At 39.7% G+C, this 23,073-nt stretch overlaps 1 protein-coding gene across 2 annotated transcripts in view; it reads right to left on the bottom strand.

Annotated features, from left to right (window-relative positions):
• nbeab (neurobeachin b) overlaps window positions 1–23,073 on the bottom strand; it is a 209,231-nt gene that overhangs the window by 19,434 nt on the left and 166,724 nt on the right. For both annotated transcript variants that reach the window (XM_063492975.1, XM_063492974.1), the window contains 2 exons: window positions 4,967–5,107; window positions 3,813–3,932 (listed from right to left, as the gene is read on the bottom strand). In XM_063492975.1, the coding sequence (XP_063349045.1) occupies window positions 3,813–3,932; window positions 4,967–5,107 (261 nt within the window). The remainder of the gene's footprint in view (window positions 1–3,812; window positions 3,933–4,966; window positions 5,108–23,073) is intronic.

The following is a 23,073-nucleotide window of genomic DNA, read 5'->3' as shown; positions in this document are numbered from 1 at the left end:
AAGTTTACAAGTAATTGTACTTGAGAAGAAAGGAAAAGTTTATAAGTACAATTACTTGTAAACTTTTCCTTTCTTCTCAGACATAAAACACTTTCTGTGGCTGAATTACGATGCAAACTTTAATTTTGTCAGCACTACTCAGAAGCAGTGAAAACGAGTAAATCAGACAAAATCCTTGTTGTGGGAAACAAGATATTTAGAATGGATAATATTAATTGTTACATTTCATGCTTGTGCTACAAAACTGGCAACCTTTGTAGCACTAGTGCTATAAGCTAACAAAGTTAAGTACAGCCCTGATAATGGACTACAGAGCACTGGAAAATAAATTCAATACACTAGATTTCTTTCTGAAATGCTGTAAGTGCTTCCTTCGTTTGTTCTCCAATGCCATGTGCCAAGACGATGCAGGGCAGCCATCTAAGCTTTACTCCCTCAGAGGTCAATTATGTCACTAATAGTGTTACATCCTTAGTGGATATCATAGCTCTTCTGAAAAAGAAAGCAACAAATCAGAGAAATCAGAGACTCTATCATAACTCACAAAAGCGCACGAGAAGATCTTCGCTTGGTCTGGAAAAATATTTTGTTTCTCAATGAAAAAAAGCCATTTGTAAAGCTAAGACATCTTACTACTCCTTACTTAAAGAGGAAAACAGGAACAACACCAGGTTTCTTTTCCTCACTATGGCCAGGCTGACAAACACTCTACATTCTACACACTAATTTTAACCAGTAATGACTTCACAAATAAAATTTCAGTAGTTAGGGAAAGTATTCACAGTTGTCCCACCTATGTAGTATTAAGTATGACAACTACAACTGTAGCTATTTATTTAAACTCCATATCTCCTATTGGTCTTTCATCTTCAATAATTTCTTCCTCCAAACCATCAGCATGTCTATTAGACCCCATTCCTACAAGGCTGTTCAAAGAAATCTTAAATAGATTTACCCCATCTCCCTATTCTCTCTTTTTTTCTTCTCTCTTTCATCTCACTCACCAGTTGCAGCAGATGGCTTCCCCACCCTGAGCCTGGTTCTGCCAGAGCTTTCTTCCTGTAAAAAGCAAGTTCTTCCTTTCCACCACTGTAAAGTGCTTGGTCAAAGGAGGTTTTCTCTAGAGTACTGCAGAGTATTTACCTTGCAGTATAAAGCACCTGGAATTGACTGTTCTTCTGAATGGGCACTATATGAATAAAGATTAATTGAATTGAAGTGAGTCATGTATACTTTACTGCTGAGTATTACCCAAAGCAGATTATGTGTATTAGGATAGAGTTTTTATGCCAGTCAGCCTTTTATATATTGATAAATGGAAGAGACCTTACTTGAGCCACTATACATAACAAAAAAAAGGCATAGAAATGCTGTAAAGACTGTCCTGGAAACTCACAAAAATATCAGCTTGTAAAAAGCTTTTCTTTTTATTATTTATTGATGACATAGTTATAGCATTATTAGATTAAATAATGACCTGAAAAAAAAAAATGCTGACTTAAAAGTAAATTGGTATTTTGCAGTTCCCACTGTGACCCAGTTCTGATCACTCTAAATGGCTAAGTGAGTCAAGCATTTGCACAGTCAGGCATATGCACACAAGGAATGTAGATCCTCCACTCTGTCCTCATTAAAAACATGTACAAAAGACAAGTTAATGTCTACCTTTTAGCGTGAGAAAATAAAGCAGGGTACAAGTACCTTAACTCTTTGTATTTGGCTTGTTTTATGAATGCAGTGTTTGTCAGATTCAGTGGTCCTATGGAGTTTTATATTGCCTATGGGATACATAACGTGCTGGGCTTTCAGGCAGCCATAAATCACTGGGTTTTGAGAGAACGAGTTAGCATGACATGGTACAGGCCAATAACCCTGCTGGTCTGCTGTTGGTCACATTTCACCCTCTGCACACGACAGGGAAGGGAGTAAAGTAGCCATTCCTCTCTGCTTCCTCCTGTCTCTCACATACACACAGCCACACTTTCCCTCCTCTTTTTCATTTGTAAACTTCCTGCCGTAACTCACCGCCAAGCCGTTAAAACTGCCAGCTCCGTTTTCAAGCCACCCTCCCATGGCAGCCATTAATTCTGCAACAGCATTGTAATGGGCTAACAAGTCAATCACACAAGCCTCTGTTGCTTTACACTGTGTCACCTTAATGACATGTTCGTCAAAATCTGTCACCAACGGAGTGCTGCTGGATTCCTTCAGACAACATGGTGGCAGTTCTCTCTGTGTGCATGAAGACGAACGTGTAGATTTGTGTCCAATACCTCCAAGAAAAGTCTCCTCGTCTTTGCCCATAGGTGGCTGTGCCAGCTAAACATAACTACACCAGTGCACACCGAAATAAATGGGAAGTATGGATGCACATTAACATTAATGATGGGGTGGTCGGGGAGGTGAGGGCTTGGTCGGTGAAGGGTTGTTTCCATTTGACTTGCTCTTTTAGGAGGTCATCCCCATCAGGGGTTCAGACTGCCTTGGTCTTGTTGTCATTACTGCTGGAGGAGGTTGGGGTTAATGAAGGAGAGACCCTGGTAAAAAACAAGCTCCCTTTAAATTAGAGGCTCAGTGGGCCGGCTTGGTGTACTGGGCTGAAATGACCTTAACCCTGTACTCTCTGCTGGGTCCGGGAATGGCATTTTTGTGTCTGTCTGGCATGCATGGAGACCTGTTTCTGTGCCTGCCAGACAAACAGCCTATCCTTTTCAAAAGAAGGACTATGCTGAGCAATGTTGTTAACACAGGTACGCGGACCAAAATTACACATTTAAAAAGACAATTTCAATAGTTTGGAAGGTAAATCATTTTTTAAAAGATTACAGCAAATAATAACGCTAAATTTCCTGATAGACTAATTCATACAAGCTCTTGCACAATATTTTCCTTCTACTAATGCATTATGAAATACTGGTAGCAATCCTGTAGTGTCACGCACAGTCCAACAGCTCTCCTAATAGATCACTGGCAATGCTATGTGTGTAAAAAGAAATGCATGCAGACATACAAGTAGTTGAAAGTAGACTGTATTTGTTAACAGGGTGGCGTTTGACTATTCAGTTGTTCACTGGTTTGCAGCTTTCTACCTCTGCCTCACATGGATTGCTAGCTGCTCTCCCCCAGATTCTGGCAAGTAAAAGCTCTGTCTGTACATAAAAGACTACATTTTAAATAGCTTTTGTCATTAATGCTTTATTAATTGCCTGCGGCAACACTACCCGATGCAGGGTGTGCTGGAAATATATGACACTTTGAGGTCAGTGTGTATCCCTGCTGCGTGTTATGCAGTGGGCAAAACGGAGACAAATCAGCAGGGTTCAGCGTTTTCGATGACTGCTCTGTGGATTTGCGGAGAGATGGTTTTGTTTTTCTCTCAGATGCAGACTTTGTTCAAACGCAGGATTGTTCTACCTCTGAGATAGTTTGCTCTCTGCATGAGATAAATCAAATGTGCATAGGGTATTCCCGTGCACTACGGCTCTTTGAGATTCACTGTTTGGAAGAGGCATTTATAATTGATGGTATATATTTTTGCAGTGGTTTTGAGGCACAGAAAGGAGGAGAGCATTAGAAAAAAGAGGCTTGGTTTGGTATTTTGCAAAATATATACATGTATGCTATATTACTATAATTTTGCATTGACTTGTACAATAAATTCTTTTCAACCATCTTTGCTGTAAGAATTGCCTTTCCAAGACCCACAAGTCCACAACACAAGCTTTAAAAAGGAAACTAGCAAGGAATCAAATGTATATCAATTCTACTTATAGATACAGATGTTTTAGTATATCTTTTGTTGTGATTCTCACCTTTACATCTGAGGTGTCCCTCTGACAGTTTCTCCAGGATCGGGAAATGCCTGAAAATGTGCGGTCGGGGTGATCGAATTTGTTGTTGTTGGCACTGAGGAAGAACGTGGTGAAGGGCTCCTATAAGGAAAGACATGTATTCATCAAAAAAGTCAAATATCTCCACCCAGATTTAAAGTCCTGATTATTATTTTCTCACCCTCTTGACATCTAATTTGATTGCCCCTGTCAAAATCTGAGAATTTAAAATATTTTTTCAACCTTGAGGATTAAATTTTAAATGCACGGGAATAGCCTGAATTTTCTGTATTATTCATTGTTGTTTCTGTAGCAGAGATCATTCTTTCATTGTATCCAAGCCTGAGGGAAAATTAATTAGTGCTCTTCCTGAGTACAGTAAGCCATAATGATAATTGGCTCAAATTTGGTTTTCTTAGACTGAGATGGCAACCATTGCTGGTTGGAGCGGAAGGATCACTCACCAGAGGAAGAAAGAGATTGTGAGAACAAACCCAGTGAGGCCAGTCTAACTGCTGTCAAGGGAGCTCTCTCAGTTCATCAGCCTCTTTCTACTAATGATGGGGGAGGGGGAGAAATACAGTACAAATTCCTCATAAAGCGCCTTCAAATTAGTAAGATTCTTTAAAATCACATGTGCAGCAACTCAAAGAAGTGGTGGAGGTCTCTTTTGTTGGGAACAGACTGGAAGTACGTGTTCTTCCTCCTCCTCTTCTAGAGTAAATGAGGACAGTGCTCAGTAACCTTGATGGACATGTCTCCAGCGCTCACTGGGTTGCCTGAAACACATAAACCTGTCACAGCAGCCTCTGTAAATCATTACCCAGCCACTCTTTATTTAGTTCACATATGCTGGTTTACTGGCCTGTGAAATGTGTTTTCTGAGCGCCATTGGTCTAACTCAGGCCCAATCAAATTGAGATGTCGAGCCGCTTCCTGTGCAGAAGCCAACAGACCTCAAAGAAACAGCATCATCAAGTCTGACAAGTGACAATCAACTAATGCAGACAAAAAATGAAAAACTCTCTGAGGTCTGGGTTTGACTTCATTCCTATTCACATACTTGACTAATTCGGGGATTTTGCACATAGTACAATAATAAGAGGGAGGGTAGCTGCAGGAGAGGTTTTACTCACAATTCTGACAAGCCAGTGCAGGGTGGTGGCAGCTGTGGAGTAGTGGGTGTTGTAATGACAAGGTGGTGTCTGGTCATCTTCCCATGACTCATAACGTTCAGTGAAGAATGCTGCACGCTTTGGGTTCAGGGCACCAATAGGCTGAAAAGGAAATGAGGACAAAACAGGCTTAGTTGTGGCAATTATCGATTTTCTTGTATTCCGTTTCCACTCAAAAGCCTTTATAAAGATGTACTACATATGCTTTGTACAGTCATGTGAAAAAGTTGGTTCACCGTCTTTCAGTTGTAAGTTTTTTATACTATCAGGGAAAACAAATCTGGCTTTACCGGGTTCTAAAATGATTTCAATACAATCTCAGATTAACAAAAACACATGATATATCACACTGTGTTGTTTTTTATTTAACATAAAACAAAGCCAAATCCAGTGCCCTCCATTAATTTTCTGTGTTGCTTTATAAGTCTCTTGTATCACAGTGGAGGAATTTTGGCCCACTCTTCTTCACGATATAAAGTTAATTGAAGTTTGCAGGCATTTGTTCATGCACGACTCCCTTAAAGTCCCACAGCATTTCAATCAGGTTCATCTGCTTGATTGATTTCACTTTTTTCCTCCCATTCTGTTGTAAATTTGATTGTATGTTTGGGATGCTAGTGAAGCAGCAAGGGTCTACTTGGTTTTTCATATTTTCTCCTGCAGTTATGCACTTTGGCTTAGTTTTTGTTAATGAATGACAATCGGTAATATTTCATGTGTTGTTTTTGATCTGAGGTTGTATTTACCCAAATTTTAAGAACCAAGAAAAAACAAATATTTTTATTATGTACTGATATATAAAATCTTAGAATTGAACAATGGTGTACTTACATGTCTGCAAGTCTCATGTTTTGTAAGGCAAACAAACCTTAGAGTTGGTCCTTTTATAAATTTTAATTGACCCTAAAACCTTAAAGTGTGTTGAGGATTATTTGTCCAGTGCACTGAATTTAAAAATTTGTGGGGGGGGGGGTTTCTGTTTGTTTGTTTTTCCTACTGTGAACAAGTAGGATGTCACATGATGTAAAGATAAATGTGTCATCATGTCTTTTGTTGATACCTTCCTTCTTAAGAGTTTCTGACATTTCTGGTTATTTCACAAATAGAAGACAATGCGAAAGCTTTTTTTTTAAACAAATGATATTCAAACAATGAATATATCAAAGTAAAGAGAGACAAATAAAACCCTGTTTTTCTATGAATACAACAACAACTACAGTATAGAGTTGAAATAACCAGACATATTGTATGTAGGACGTGTAGCTGTCATAGTGGCATAAATCTCAGTAATGAACCTCCGTATATCCTTAAGGGTCAAATGTACAGGTTCAGTGTCTCTGCAGAATTTAGTATGCTGTGAGACAACTTAGTCATTCATTATCTTCTTGTTCAAAATATTCACCAAGCACAGTCAAAATAGACACAAGCTGCAAATAGCTTATTATTCAAAACTGAATAAAAGAAAAAAATCAGTACTACCAGTATTCATGATAATAACAACTCTACTGTTATAACTATAAGCACTCAAATTGAAGTTTAAGCGAGGCTATGTTGTAGTTACTGGTGCTTGCTTTTTTTAAACTGGGCTAGATTTGGATTTAAGACAAAAATACAGAAACTTCAGTGAGTGTTTGTTTCAGTGAGGACTGTGCTGCAGAATTTTAAGAATGTTCGTAAATAAAATGAAAGATTAAAAAAAAAAATTAAGCCATTTTATTCTAACATAAACATTCTGTATTTTTATCTTATTCTTTACTGTATGCCTGCATGAGTATTTGATACTGCGTTGTTGTTACCACATTCTCATCACAACCACGTTTATTAGCCTGACTTGTAGCCACCTGCTTGGCCTGCTAAAAAACTGGAAATAACAGCTTTTGGCATTTTCTGCAACACTTAACTATAAGGCAGTTCCTTTGAAAAAAATCTCCATAAGATCTAAGGAGACATTTTGAATTTGGCCTATGGTTATCCCACATAACAGAAAGTTATGGGTCCGTATATCAGAGACAGGAACTCATCATTCCTATTATACAGTGTCAACTTAGATCTCATATTTTTTCAAAAGAAAACTATCTTCTCTGTGAATTAAAAAAAACTAAACATGAGTGCTAAACTGACTCGTATAATATATTCCACTTGACCCCTGGGCAACAAGACTAGTCAGTCCTGTGTTGTTTTATGCATAATTTCTAAATATTACAGCACGTCTCATGAGTCGTCTCCAATCTAAATTAAATTTTTATGTACAAGCAAATCTATGGTGGTCATGCAAAGGTTATAGAAAACAACAATGCTGCATAAGTCTGTACAAAAATTCATATTTTTGTACATTCCTAAAAGGCACTTTCTTAACTTTGTAGCCCTCACTATTTGGCTCATCATTGCAGTTTGTAAAAACTATAGTACATGGAAAAACAACATGTGAAGCACACTAATTCCTGCATGGGGATATGGGTGATTTGCTTACCTATGATATCAAAATAGTGAGAGTAACATTATGTTTTTTACAGTTTTAAAGTAATGAATCCTACTTCACTTATCCTCATAGGAACATCTCAAGCATCTCATGCCAATTAGTTCTCTGTTCTTACTTAAATTAAGAACAAATTAAATGTGTAAATTAAATGTAGCAATAGCTGAAGAATAACTGGACAGAATTAATGTAAAGAAAGCTGCAGAATCTTGGAAGGTACCAGTTGGGACATTTGCAGTAATACTGGGTGGGAAGCGGTGGAAAGTTCAGGGCAGACATGGAGCTTTACTCTGGCAATTGTCTGTCAGAGCCTGTTATTCTCCTGAACCCTTAAAGTAACTGTTGCGCTGTCTTCTGTCTGAAATTTAAATGGGCATGTTGGCAGGGGTTAGCAGGATGGTGCGTTAAGGATGGAGGGAAGAGATATGTGTGTCTCCTACTAAAACGCTGTGGCTAATCCATGTGGATTAACCCTAGCTGACCTTATTTACACCCAACACACCCATCATGGCAAGCACTTTACTCTTACTTTACTCTTGGCTTTAACACAGTGGGGGAGCTAATATTTATTGGGGTGGCCACTCTGATGCTAGTACTTACATTTGGGTGGCACAGAAAATGAAGTTTTCCTGTATTGTAAATCACTGTAACCAAATATTATATTTGTTGGTCACTTGATCTGAGAATTTGCTTATATAGGTATGGCTAAAGACCGATGTGGACATTGTTAAAAACTGCTATAACAATAGTAGGTACTGAATCTCAATTTCTGTGCATGTGTCCTCTATGGGCTATGTGCATGTGTGGGGTGGTCACCCTTTAAATCTCCATCTGGGTCAGCAATCCTTTGTGCTTTAGGACATAGCTGTTTTTAGTACCAGGAAAATACAGTGAAATCTAATAATGCAACACTGTGTTATATTACTGGAGGCTTAGACATTGAGGTTAGCCACAGCCATGGTTTTAAAAGTGTACAATATACACTCTTAAAATTATCAACTGAAGGAAACTGAAGATCAGTTTTTCAGAGAAAAAAATGATCTTAAAAAACCCCCCAGTATGGCTAGTATTTTTAGCAGAAAAGTTAGCTCATTATTAAAAATACTCCCCATAATATGCGCACAAAAAACAAGCAGAAATGATTGAAACTTCACAGCTTTGCATTTAAAAATAAACTGTTGCCTAATTATTTAGACCCCATAAATAATCACTGCTATATATATTTTACATCTATCCAATTATTTCCCCTGTTAGGCAAAATCTTAGAGGGTTTTTTAACCACAGCCTTAGCAATAACTTCAATATTAAACTGACACCATCACTGGGTTTTAGCCCTTTGGCAGCTGTTTCATTTTTATGTGTTTTTAAGGCAACAGAATTACTCCCATTAAACATACATTTAGTGGTGAATAAATTGCTTTCTCTGCCTTTTCAATCACCTCATCCAATATGAGAGCCTTAGAAGCATATTGGCAGTCAATATTAATATACTCAGTACCACTGAATCAGTTGCACAGGGGGAAGGGTGACTGTTAATGTAATCAATGGCAGCTTTTCTACCTGAAAGCTGCAGCTCAGAGGTCAGAAGAAATAAAATAAAAGCAGTTTGAGGCTTATGTCTATTCTAACGTTATTAAAAACTGCACTGTTATTGTTTTAGCTGGGTGCAGTCAGTATGAAACCTCAATATGGGAGACTCTCTTGCTCACTGAGAAGATTACCATCGTATCTGTGTGTGGTGCACTGCACATTCCTGAAGCTCTAAGTCAAAACTAAATGCAGTCTCTTTTTACTTTTCTCAGTCCTTTCTTAAAATCTAATGGCAGTCCACATCAGTGTTAGCACAATTGAATAGACTGAAAGAGAAGTTTATTGAGATCTGCGCAGATTTATGGGGTGATAATAGCCTTGCATGTGACGTCTTGGCCCAGCTGGATTGGGGTGTAAGCCACAAGACGTCTCACACTCTGTAAAAGCACTGCTAGTGTGACTAATGCAGGTTAGAGCTGTATAAAAGATCCAGGTAAATACATGTGACAGGGGGAGAAAAGTGAAGAAAAGACAGCTGAAGGTACTAATGAGAATAAAGAGGAATGCCAAACTGGCAATAGTGGTAAGTTTATAAAAAGGCTTACTTGCTCAGCTTAATATTATGGTACCAAAGAGAAAGCTGGAAAATTTACTAAAATGTGTTGAAATGAGAGAATAGGTGACATATTTTGATGAAAGATTATAACAATTAACTACACTAAGATTTATAATTTGGGTACATTCAAAGTGCCTCTGCCTCTGTACTGTGATTCACAGCTACCAAGACTTCTACCTAAACTAACAGAAACTGGAGCACCAAATTGCAGGGAAGAGATCCAAACACGCCTTAATTGACAAAGTATTTCCTGTTAATTCTTCTGTGTGGCTCTACATTCATTTAAAAAAAAAAATCCACAGCTAAACACCTTCCAACGTGTTTGGCTGTGCAAGCATAAATGGAATGAGGCATTTTCTATGTCATTTGTAATGTAGTGCAGAAGTGCTTTTTATTTCACTTTCCAGAAAACATGTGAGGATAACTAAACAAACACACTACATGGGAAAGCCACAAGACCCAGGTCGCTGAAGAAAAGGGTTTTTCACACATTTGTTAAAGGTTGATTGTTCAAAACTGCATAAGTCAGGGCTGTTATATAGCTAGTACAAACCAAAAATATGGGCTATGAAGCTGACAAATACCAAACTGGGCGTGTCTCACATGATGATATAGTTGCATTGATGTAAATACACTGTCATGAAGAAGTTTTTGCCCCCTTCTTGACTTGAGTAAATACAAAATATAGTTTGTAAATGATGATTTCATTTATTAAGGGAAAAAGACTATCCAAACCTACCTGGCCCTAAGTAAAAAAGCACTTGCCCCCTAAACCTAAAAACGGTTTGCCAACTTTGCCAACAAGAACTGCAATCAAGCTTTTGCGATAACTGGCAAAAATTCTTTCACATCATTGTGGAGGGATTTTGGTCCACTCTTCTTTCCAGAATTGTTTAAATTCAGTCACACTGGAGGGTTTTTGAGCATAAATGGCCCATTTAATGTAATGCCAAAGCATCTCAATCTGATTTAAGTGTACACTTTGACAAGATCATTCCAGAATCTTATATTTGATCTTTTTGAGCCATTTAGAGGTGGACTGTTCTGTTTCGCATCATTGTCCTGCTGCATAAGTGCAATTGAGCTTCAGAACACAAATGGATGGCCAGGCATTCTTATTCAGGATTTTCTAGTTGAGAGCAGAATTCCTCATCATTCCATCAGTTACAGCAAGTTGTCCAGCTCCTGAAGGAGCAATGCATCCGCAGAAAATCACACAACCACCATCCTGTTCGATTGCTGGTATGGTGGTCTTTTTAAGGACAAGGGGGGTAATTGCTTCTTCAAATAGGGCCAGGTAGTTTTAGATAGCTTTTTTTTCCCCTTCAATGAAATCATCTTTAAAAAGTGCATTTTGCATTTATCCAATGGTATCGTTATTCAGTGTTAAAATTCAGTCGATAATCTGAAACATGCAAGACAAATACGCAAAAAAGTAAATAAACTCGGTAAATAAACTCAAAGTATAGTTGTTGAACAGTGGTCCGTGTGTAGACTGCATATTAGGGTAACAAAAGCAATGGTCGCCTATTTGTAAAGATGAGGTTGTAAACTGAAATCTTGTATTCATGCTTAATAAACTCACTTTATTACTCCAAAATCAGCACCACACTGTAGAGTATTATGATTCACCATCTTAAAAAATCATGAGCACATCTGGTTGTACCAAATCCAACTGCAGCTACAATTAGATGATTATTAACAGAGTAAATCTGTATACTAATTGAAAGAAACATTTGTCTAATTAGTTCTCATTTTAAGCTATCAGAGCAACCAGTTTGTGACAAAATGAAGGGTGACTTAAAGTCCACACATTGTACTGAAATGACTCTGGGTAGCCTGAAAAAGAGACTACATCCATAACATATTTGCCTAAATAATGCACTCAGCTACAACAGAATGCAGGACTGACACAATGAAGCTCCCATGCAGTTGTTCTAGTGGAATTTAAGCATAAAAAAATAAGGACACTTCCAGTGTAACCCAAATTCTGTACATGTCCACATTTTTGCTATAATACATAAAATCTCTGTGTGTTTGTTTCCTTGTCTGTGAACGCTTCCTAGACCAAATGAATTTGAACAACAAAACTTTGCATACACGTAAATCTTGGGTCCTGTAGATTCATATCTATATTAGATATCATGCTGCCAAGTCCACCTAGCAATGGGCTAAAATGACCAGTTTTTAGCACTTATACATCTATAATGGCTTATAAAAATCATTCTATCCATTTTATCTCACAACAATAACATGTAATTTATATTCCTAAAAGCTGAAGTAAGCATGGTTTATTATGATAGCATCACATTGCCAACCAACCACCTAGCCATGAGCTAAAATGACCGATTTTTAGCATATGAACAACAGCTACCCCCCACCTTTTTTTTTTTTTTTGCCAACAGCACCAACAGGCCTTGCCCATTAGCATGGGCATGTTGCTACAGGCTTATAGTACACACCTACTACATGGGGCGATCGTGGCTCAAGAGTTGGCAGTTCGTCTTGTAATCAGAAGGTTGCCGGTTCGAGCCCCGGCTCGGACAGTCTCGGTCGTTGTGTTCTTGGACACTTCACCCGTTGCCTACTGGTGGTGGTCAGAGGGCCCGGTGGCGCCAGTGTCCGGCAGCCTCGCCTCTGTCAGTGCGCCCCAGGGCGGCTGTGGCTACAATGTAGCTTGCCGTGTGTGTGAATGGGTGGATGACTGAATGTGTAAAACGCTTGGGGGTCCTTTACCTCAATACCTGGTGTCATGGTTTCCTGTTCCAGTATTAAGAAGGCATACTAGTCTATTGAAAGATGTCCAAGTATGATTGTTTAGGTTTAACTCTAACATGGAATACATCTGAATAATGAACTGTGTGGTTGATCTGTGGTAAAAAAAGAATTTCCTTAAAACCTTAAAAAACAAAACAAAACTGAAACTATGTCCCAAAAATCGAGGTTTAATTAAACTGGTTATGGAGAATGAATGAAATACGCCAATGAATAATGTAAAGGAAATATAAAAAGTTGATTTTCTGTTTAAACAACTGTACAAAATAATGTACAATGTCTCCAGTAATGTAAGAAAAGACACAAAGGATTTCACTGGTCGCTTATTCCTGTCATACTCACCATCTGTTGATAAGTAAAAATCAAGCTTTGCTTGCATCTGTTCAACAAACAATAATAACCTCTTACCTTCTCCTTACATTACATATCACACTGATTACAGATATAAGACCATGAAAACAACAGCTTCAGACAACGCCACACTTTCTCCCATCTGACTTCATTTCTTCTATAACACCTGACCAAGGGAAATGCAGCTAAACAAAGTATGATCAAACTTGGATTTAACTTCAGATTCAATCAGGATCATTTGTGGTGCTGCACTCAAAAGATGTAGGAAATGAACGTGGCTATTGGTGAGTGAGCGTGCAGAGAGTGTCTCCATTTGTTTGGTCATATCTAAGCTACCTCCCAAAGAGACGCATATTGCATTTTATATTTCAAAAGAAATTACATTACAGTATGTTGCTGTGGTGCTCTGTCAGGGGAAGTCACAGTCGTTTTTGCTTGCCTCGTCAGAGGCAGGGCTGCATGCAGCTCCAGTCTAATGCAATCAAGTTGCTCCAACTCAAGATAAAGCAGATGTGCTCCAAACAGCCTGACTGGAGTGGAAGTGTGAGTGAAGAAGCCTCCATTATAGAGAGAAAAGTGTGGAGGGAGTGCTTTGTAGCAGCCAAGCTGTGTCTGTGTTACTGAAAGTTTTTCTGTTAGAGATTTTCAGCTCAGAGAGGAAGAAAATAGCCTCCTATATATTATAGCTCTTTCAAGATATGTTTACAAGAGGCACCATGAGTTTTTTTTTTGAATATGTTAAGGTGGAAATATACATTTAAATTGAATGAAAACTGCGCTTGTGTCACATTTTTGTTATGTCTGTCGAAATGTTTTTCAAAAGATACACGTAATAAATTTTTCTGTGTGAAGAAGAAGCATGTTGAGCAACATCTGCTTCCTTTGCTTTCTTATGCAATTAAATGCATTTCCATCACATCATTTAAAAGCTATGAGGAAGATAGTTTCCATACATCTATCATCTACTTGTCACTTTGTCAAAAAATAATCATTAGAATCTAATGAAACACTTCATTGCATGAGAATGTAGCTGACATCCAAATATGCAGAACTCTGGCCTCGAGGCAAATTGACACAGCATTCAGCAGAACTTTGAAGCTAACTGAATGCAGGAAATGTAGGTGTGTACAGGTTTGGGAGGTTCTCATTAAGTAGATCAGTATGGATGTCGAGCAGTTTAGACAATACTGTCCATCAAGTGACAGTTGCATATAATTGGAAAACAGGTCTCAGGTATGACTCATCTGTGAGAAAGAAAACCTCCCAAACTGTGCAATGTCCCTATGAGGTCATGAATACTTATCTAATAACAATTTACAAAGCCTTAATGTTGCCTAATTTTACTGCAATTAGATTGTATTAACCTAAGAGTAATGATGTGATAGTTTGTCTTCTTAATGCTGCAACCTGAGTTCTCACGTGACAGGTGATATTACACTGGGTGACTTCATTTTACTAAACCACAGGGCAAAAATAAACAGACAAGTTAAAATAAAAACTTTATTTAAAGAACATTTTGTTGCAGCCTGTAATGTGGGGTATAATCTGCTAAGTTCAGGGACAGCCTGAATTCCTTCAATATAAAAAACAAGCAAAACATGCTTTTTTAAAAAAAATTTATTTAATTTGATAGACTGAGAGCCTATCCAAAGTGTAACTAAATGTACTATTTTCCAGATCTCCCAGTTACCAAAAGCAGACAAATTCTGAGATACCAGTGAGCTTTAAAAACTGTCCGTCTTCTTTCACCTTCAATAAAAACACCAGTATATTTATTCTCCTAGGTGTCACCATTAGGCATAGCATCCAGCTATCAGTGGAAAAGCAAAGGCTGAATGAAGCTAGGCCTTAGTTACCTCAGGTCTAGAGATTGGTTGGCAACCCCCTTGCAATCAGACATCGCTAGAAAAGTGAGTTTCTCCGCCCCCTTTTGTGAGTGTGGACGCTTCCTCTCTTTGCTCTTCAAATGCTTTGCTTCTTTTATTGATTTATATTGATTTTTATGCTGATTTTTTCCCTTTTTTCTGTAAGAGCTTACCTGCGAGAGCTTCTGGACACTTATAGATCATTAGGACTAAAGTGTTCTTAACAGAAACAGCAACATTTTTAGTTACCTTATCCTCAGCGCTCCGTGTGTCTGTGGCCTAGACACAGCTGAAGCCTGATTACAGCGTCTGGACACCGAACAGCCTCAATAGCCTGGAAAGGTGCTAACCGCTAGGCTAACTAGCAACAAGATGCCTTCCCTCTCCACAGATGACTACCACAGCCTCCTGCAGAAGATTGCAGTACTGGAGACAAAAATTCATCGCTTAGAAGTAAACGTGGAGGTAAATGGACTGTGTGGAAATGAAACAACCTTGCCTTTGATTCAAAGCAATGGCGATGAGCAAGCTAGTACACAGCTAAGGAGCACAGATAACATGACCAAGAAAGTAGACTCTGTGCATTATTATAAATCCTCAAGCGATAATCCCCCCTTGGACTGTCTTGGTGCAAAACCAAGACATAAATCATGTCTCCTGGAAGGGGGAGGACGTATCACAGGCAGAACACAGCGAGCTGAAATCTCTGAAACCGACTGGCCTTCACTTCCTACGAGACAGAGAAGCTCTTCTACCCCTGTATACGGGAGGAAACAGGACTGGACAACCGTGAATAGGAAGGTTAACAACAAACCTCCAAAACAACTGAATGTGAAACTGCAGAACAGATTTGCTCCACTATCAAAGGACCCTGGATCTATATCGGACAACCATCCATCTAAAAGTAGCGAAAATCTGTTGAAAAGTAAAAGGCCACAGGGAAAGCTAAAGGCTAGGCCTGAAACTCTGATTGTGCGTGACTCTGCCGTAAAGGATGTAAAAAGGATGTGCGGTAAGAACACTAAAGTCCTCTGCTTTCCTAAGGATATGGTCAACAACCTGAAGGAGAGAATTCTTCAGATTGCAGATGAATATCCAACTGTGACAAATATTGTTCTGCATACAGGGTCAAACGATGTGTCCAAACAACAGTCGGAGGTTCTGAAACGGGACTTTACTGGATTATTAAATACTGTAAACTCTCTGAATGCAGCTGTATTCATCAGTGGGCCTGTACCGCCCGTCAGAGGAGGAGACGAGAGATTCAGCAGATTGTTTGCACTGAATAAATGGCTTATATCAGCATGTACTGACCACTCAGTGCATTTTATCAACAACTTTAATATTTTTTGGGAACGCAGGCATCTGTTTAAAGCAAATGGATTTAATTTTAACAAGTCAGGGGTGAAACTGTTCACCTCCAACTTGTTTTATTCCATACGTCATCCATCTGTGCTTGGTGCCAAGGCTGAGATAAACGAGGAGTTATCTCATATAGAGGAACAAACAGTACTCCAAGAACAGACAAAGCCCAGCAGAAACCTTGAGGAGGAGCTCCATCTGCCCCCACCCGGGAAGAGCCTCAGAAAGGAGAGACATCTGAGGCAAGAAGAGGGGTCCCTATTTGCCTTCAACTCTCTCAACAACACCAACGACCAGGACCAGGGACCACGACCTTCCCCAGTCCCCCAAACCCCTGACAGGCCATCACCCCCCTCCCCCTCCCTTTCTCCCTCCTACCCACACCTGAAATTCACTGAGGAGATGATGGAGCGGGTCAATGCTGGGCTCAGATCTACCCCCCGGCCCAATCCCTTTTTGTCCCCCATAAACCCCCCACCAGAGCAGCCAAAGGTTCGCCATCGAGCCCCGCCCTCAACAGACCAATCGAAGTCACATTGCCCAGCCTCGCCCCCCTTAGTTCCACCTTACCACCTTCATTCTCTGTCTCCGCAGTCTGATGTGTGATGTGTGGAGGGTCCAGGCTGTGAGGATTATGGCAGTGGTGACTTTTCCCAGGAGAAGCTGGGACCCTGTTTACTAGAAGGTTTTAAAATTTCTGTACTTTTAGGTGACAGAAGGAGACGTGTGGCCTGGTCAAAACACAGAGAGCTGCACTCTAAAAGATCTTTAAATATAGTAAACATAGCTTGTGTGCCACAGACTGCTCCCAAACACGAGGGGGCAAATAATACCTCTAAAACACTTAAGTTGGCTTTATTAAACGTTAGATCTTTAGCTGGGAAAACATTTTTAATTAATGATTTAATCACCGAGCACAGCCTTGATTTTATGTTTTTAACTGAAACTTGGTTGGACCAAAGTAACAGTGGAGCTGTTCTCATCGAGACGACCCCTCCTAACTACAGTTTTATCAGTGAGGCCAGGGTGAGCAGGAGAGGAGGAGGGGTTGCTGTCTTATTTAATGAATCATTTCAATGTAAGCAGCTATCTCCTGGAAGTTTTCAGTCTTTTGAATATGTGGCTTTACAGCTGAAGGCCCCATCCAAAGTTGTGTTTCTTAATGTTTACAGGCCTCCCAAATACTGCACAGACTTTTTTAATGACCTCAGTGAACTGCTGTCTATGATCTGTGTTGATTTCGACTGTGTAATTATTGTTGGGGATTTTAACATCCATGTGGACAACCCTCAGGACAAAGGGACTAAAGACCTGAGTAACACTCTGGGCAACTTTGGGCTGACTCAGCATGTAACAGAGGCCACACATAATAGAGGACACACTCTTGACCTACTGATCTCCAAGGGCCTGAGCATTTCAAACGTTACTGTGTCTGATGTGGGCCTGTCTGATCATTACTGTGTTTTCTTTGAAAGTAAAATCTCAGCCCACACAAATATATCAACAGCAGTGATCACAAAACGGTGTATAACTGAACACAGTAGTGAGATCTTTAACCAGGTCTTCCCATTAACACCTGACCTGTCCAGAGGTTCAGTCAATGAGCTCGTCACTAGCTTCAATGCTAAAATGTTAAATGTAATGGACACTATTGCTCCCATTAAGGTGAAGGTTATCTCTGGAAGGAAAAAGTCTCCATGGAGAAACTCCACACTGGTGAAAAATGAAAAAAGAGAGTGTAGGAAAGCTGAGCGCAGATGGAGAAAAACAAACCTCCAGGTTCATTATGACATCTATAAAGAGAAACTTCACAATTATAATGTACAACTAAGGAGTGCAAGGAGGTCCTACTTCTCTGACATCATCACCAAAAACAGTCATAATGCTCGGGTCTTATTTTCTACAGTTGACAGGCTAACAAACCCTCCTGTGTCAGTGGCAGCTGAACTTCATTTGACCATGGCCTGCAATGACTTTGCCAAATTCTTCACAGAAAAAATCCAAAAGATTAGACAAGCAATTGGTACATCAACAGCAGATCCAGGATATGTACTGTGTCCACCAAAAAACTGTTTAAACACCATCAAACAGTTTCACCCTATTAACAGCAAAGACCTGGAGGACATCTTAGGCCAACTGAACTCCTCCTCTTGTTGTTTAGATGTCCTGCCAACAAGTTTTTTCAAAAAGGTCTCAAAGACTTTGGAGTCAGACCTGTTACAGATCGTAAACTTTTCTTTAATGTCAGGTGTGCTCCCAGAATCACTAAAAACTGCTGTAATAAAACCTATACTGAAAAAGGACAATCTTGACAAGACACAAATGAATAACTACAGGCCGATCTCAAATCTCCCATTTTTAAGTAAGATCATTGAAAAAGCAGTTTCTCAACAGCTCAATTACTTCTTAACACAGAATAACTGCTATGATGCCTTCCAGTCAGGTTTTAGACAGAACCACAGCACTGAAACCGCTCTGACCAAAGTGTTTAATGACATATGTCTGAATACAGACAGTGGAAAAATGTCAGTCTTAGTTTTACTGGATCTCAGTGCAGCATTTGATACTGTTGACCACAACATATTACTCAAACGACTGGAGAACTGGGCAGGTCTTTCAGGAACTGTACTAAACTGGTTCAAAACATACTTAGAAAACAGGAAATACTTTGTATCAATAGGTAACTTCACATCTGAGCAGACAAGTATCACATGTGGAGTTCCCCAAGGTTCCATCTTGGGACCCCTTCTGTTTAACATTTACATGCTCCCACTGGCACAGATTATAAAGAACAACAAAATAAACTATCATAGCTATGCAGATGACACACAAATATATATCACAATGTCACCAGGAGACCGAGGCCCTGTACAGGCTCTTGGTAAATGCATTGAGGAAATTAATGACTGGTTGTGCCACAATTTTCTCCAGCTAAACAAAAACAAAACTGAAGTAATAGTCTTTGGAGCCAAAGAAAAACGATTACAGGTCACCAGAGAACTTCAATCTATACACCTAAAAACCACAAACCAGGCAAAAAATTGGGTGTAGTGATGGATGCAGACCTAAACTTAGAAAAACACATTAAGACAATAACAAAATCAGCTTACTATCACCTCAAGAATATATCAAGGATAAAAGATCTGATGTCTCAACAGGACCTGGAAAAACTAGTCCATGCATTCATCTTTAGTAGGCTTGATTACTGTAACAGCATCTTTACAGGTCTACCTAAAAAATCAGTCAGACAACTACAGCTCATTCAGAACTCTGCTGCTCGAGTCCTCACTAAGACCAAAAAAGTGGACCACATCAGTCCAGCTCTGAGGTCTTTACACTGGCTGCCTGTCCGTCAGAGGATAGACTTTAAAGTTCTGATGCTGGTCTATAAAGCTCTGAATGGTTTAGGACCAAAATACATCAGTGACCTCCTGACCCAGTATGAACCTTCCAGATCCCTCAGGTCATCTGGATCCGGTTTTTTATCAGTTCCCAGAGTCAGAACCAGAAATGGAGAAGCTGCATTCAGCTTTAATGCTCCTTATATCTGGAACAAACTCCCAGAAAGCCTCAGATCAGCTGAAACACTCAGTTTATTTAAATCCAGGTTGAAGACTCACCTGTTCTCAGCTGCTTTTGAATAAAGCACCAAATCCACACTTTTAAGCTTAAATTTCAAAACTTACATTTTAACTACTGATTTTATCTACTGTTCTGATTTTATCTACTGTTCTGATTTTATCTACTGTTTTGATTTTTCATTTTGTATACTGTTTTGTTTGTTTGTTTGTTTGCTTGTCTTAATCAATTTTAAATCATGCTTTTTATTTGTTTTTGTTTTTAATGTCTCTGTAAAGCACTTTGAATCACCTTGTTGTTGAATTGTGCTATATAAATAAACTTGCCTTGCCTATTCCCTGACTGGTTGGTGAGTGGTTGCTGGCAGTCTTTTGGTGAAACTGCTCACAATGAGGTATGTTATACAGTGTAGGCGATCGTGGCTCAAGAGTTGGCAGTTCGTCTTGTAATCGGAAGGTTGCCGGTTTGAGCCCCGGCTCCGACAGTCTCGGTCGTTTTGTCCTTGGGCAAGACACTTCACCCGTTGCCTACTGGTGGTGGTCAGAGGGCCCGGTGGCACCAGTGTCCGGCAGCCGCGCCTCTGTCAGTGTGCCCCAGGGCAGCTGTGGCTACAATGTAGCTTGCCATCACCAGTGTGTGAATGGGTGGATGACTGAATGTGTAAAGCGCTTTGGGGTCCTTAGGGACTAGTAAAGCGCTATACAAATACAGGCCATTTAACATTTTACAGTGCACCATACTCTCCATGCCGTTGATTTGATCACTAGATTTCTGAGGTTGTCCACAGTTTGCACTGAAGATGAGTAATTGGTGAGAATTTGCAGACAGGTCTGCATCTTCCACATAAATTTGCTAGCAACACAGTAAGGTTTTTGGTGCAGCAACTTATTTGCGACCAATTTCACCTAGGGACAGCCAGCATCCGCTCACCAGCTGGTCAGGAAATAGACATTTTTCTCTTATAATCCACGGTTGCCAAAGTGTGCTAACTGGTCCCTCAGCCTGTGTGACTGGGCCCATAGAAGTTAGCACTGAGGTAGAGACTTAGTCAGCAAAGATGTACACATTCTGTGTGAGGTATTTCTAAAACAGCAAAATAATAATAATACCCCCATTGCTATAACTTTGGATGTAAATGAAGATCAAACTGACTGATAGTGAGACAAAATATACAAGGCTAGAGCAAACAACATCTGAGATCACTTATCCTCGACTAGGTTAGTAATAATTGTGTTGGTGCCCAGTTTGAATTATTTGCTACTAAAAAAGTCACAATCCTTAATTAAATCTCTACACAAAAATTTTACTTGCCTCAACAGCGAGTCATTCCTTCAGGGTTAAAATATTGGTTAATATAGCAGGGGCAATGTGAGCCCAGAGGCTGTAGTGTACATGGTGAGGTTTGAAGAGCTCAGCTTAAAGGTATGTACACATGAACAGTACTGATAAAATAAAAGCTAAACAAGGAGTAGAATGACAAGGTTTTTTTTAGGATTTATGAATATGCAGTAAACAAGGGATGCAGCAATATAGAACAAAAAGACAAGAGTCTCAGCCAACTCGTTAAGAGACTTGGACCCAGTAACAGGACTGATGCGTCATCACCTACCAAACACTTACCCATAAATCTGACTCAGATTAATCTGAAAAAGATTGAATTCCTCAAGAACTAGTAACGTATTCTTAATGGTACTAAAACATGGGTTCTGTATAAAACAATTTGAAACAATATCCAGTCTCAGTTTCCTGATACATGTACAAATCCCTGGCTAAACACAGAAGAAAGTCACCACCTAATATACAATGAATGTCTCCAGAGACTACTGCTACTACCACTGATCCATAAATGAACAAAAAAGGGCAGATGAAACAGAGAGGAGAAGAGTGGGGGCCTCTGTCCCTCTCTGCTACACCAGCTTATGTGAACTTTTGGAGGTAAGAGCCCCGGGGTTCCAAGGACAACTGTCAGGAGACACAGGCTGTGAACTCATGCTAATGAAGGCAGCTCGGCCCTGTAAACAGCATGGGAGGATGTCACTAGAATACATTACAATACATAACTGTCTCCCCGGGGCAGGAGGGTTCCACATGGCACAGCCCTGATCACTCCCCTCAACACACACATCTCTATACACACGCATACACATTCTGTGTCTTTTTCATCCCACCTGGATACCCCACAGGTAAAGAAAACGACAAGACAAGACACACAACTGTTTGTCCAAAATGTTTTCTGTTTAGTTCTCCAGAGGAGTAGAACCTTTCTTTCTTTCTTTTTTAAAATTAACAATACTTTAACTTGTGACTGATTGTTTCATAGTTTTATTTCAAAGTCCTCCATCTCTCTCACCACAAAAACCAAGAAAACAGATGCTTTGAAATGCTGAAAATTGATACAAACTGTTGAGAACTGAGATGGCAAAATGAGGCTCTTAGGCTGCGTGTTGGTGCTTTGAGGGGAACGAGGCAGCGATAAAGTGAGTGAGAGAGAGAGCTCAGACAGGAATGCGACTGTTTTCAGGTCAGTGAGCTGGAGTGTGCATGGGCGAGAGAGCGAGAGCGAAAGAAAGAGAGACAGAAAGGGGAGGGGGTAAACCTATAAACCAGGCCACAGTTCTGCTGCCTTTTTCCCCCCTCATTCAAAGACAGAGCAAACATAACACTGAACTTTATCTATCAGGGTTGCAGGGCATTAAGGACATTGTATCATAGCTGTTGTGATTTGGCACTGTTACCGGAGCTCTTACTATTGCTCAGCTTGATCTTTTTTGGACAAGCCATATTTAGAACATCTTTCACTGCGGCACTGTGCTCATGAATTCTCTTATCAGTTCATCGACCTTGAAAATAAAAGTATATTACTAGCAGAAACTTGAACTGCTGCATGGCAGAATTTAGAGAAAAAAAATTATCCTTGAAATCGTACAGTTTGTGTTGAGTGTATGAAGACTCGGGCTGTGCAGACATCCATTATTTAGCCCCCCAAGGATAAAGTTGTCATGATTTTACTCTTGTGTTATGCAGACTGTTCTACAAATTTGTTGAAGGACAGTCAGGATTTAACTTACAGTATATATTGATTTTGTATACATTTTCCATATTGTGATGCTGTATATGCATTTCAAAAAACTATTTCTAATTTATGTTATGATAATGACTTAACATGAGCTGATCATGCTGGGTTGTATGATGGTAAATGGCCTGTATTTGTATAGCGCTTTACTAGTCCCTAAGGACCCCAAAGCGCTTTACACATTCAGTCATCCACCCATTCACACACTGGTGATGGCAAGCTACATTGTAGCCACAGCTGCCCTGGGGCACACTGACAGAGGCGAGGCTGCCGGACACTGGTGCCACCGGGCCCTCTGACCACCACCAGTAGGCAACGGGTGAAGTGTCTTGCTCGAACAGGCAACCTTCCGATTACAAGACGAACTGCCAACTCTTGAGCCACGCTTGCCCCATGATTAATTTAGTGTTGCCTTGCTGAGTTCATCGAGTTAGACTTGTG

Source organism: Pelmatolapia mariae, linkage group LG14, assembly GCF_036321145.2.
Source record: "Pelmatolapia mariae isolate MD_Pm_ZW linkage group LG14, Pm_UMD_F_2, whole genome shotgun sequence".
Lineage (NCBI taxonomy): Eukaryota > Metazoa > Chordata > Actinopteri > Cichliformes > Cichlidae > Pelmatolapia > Pelmatolapia mariae.
This window is presented reverse-complemented; position numbering and strand designations above follow the sequence as displayed.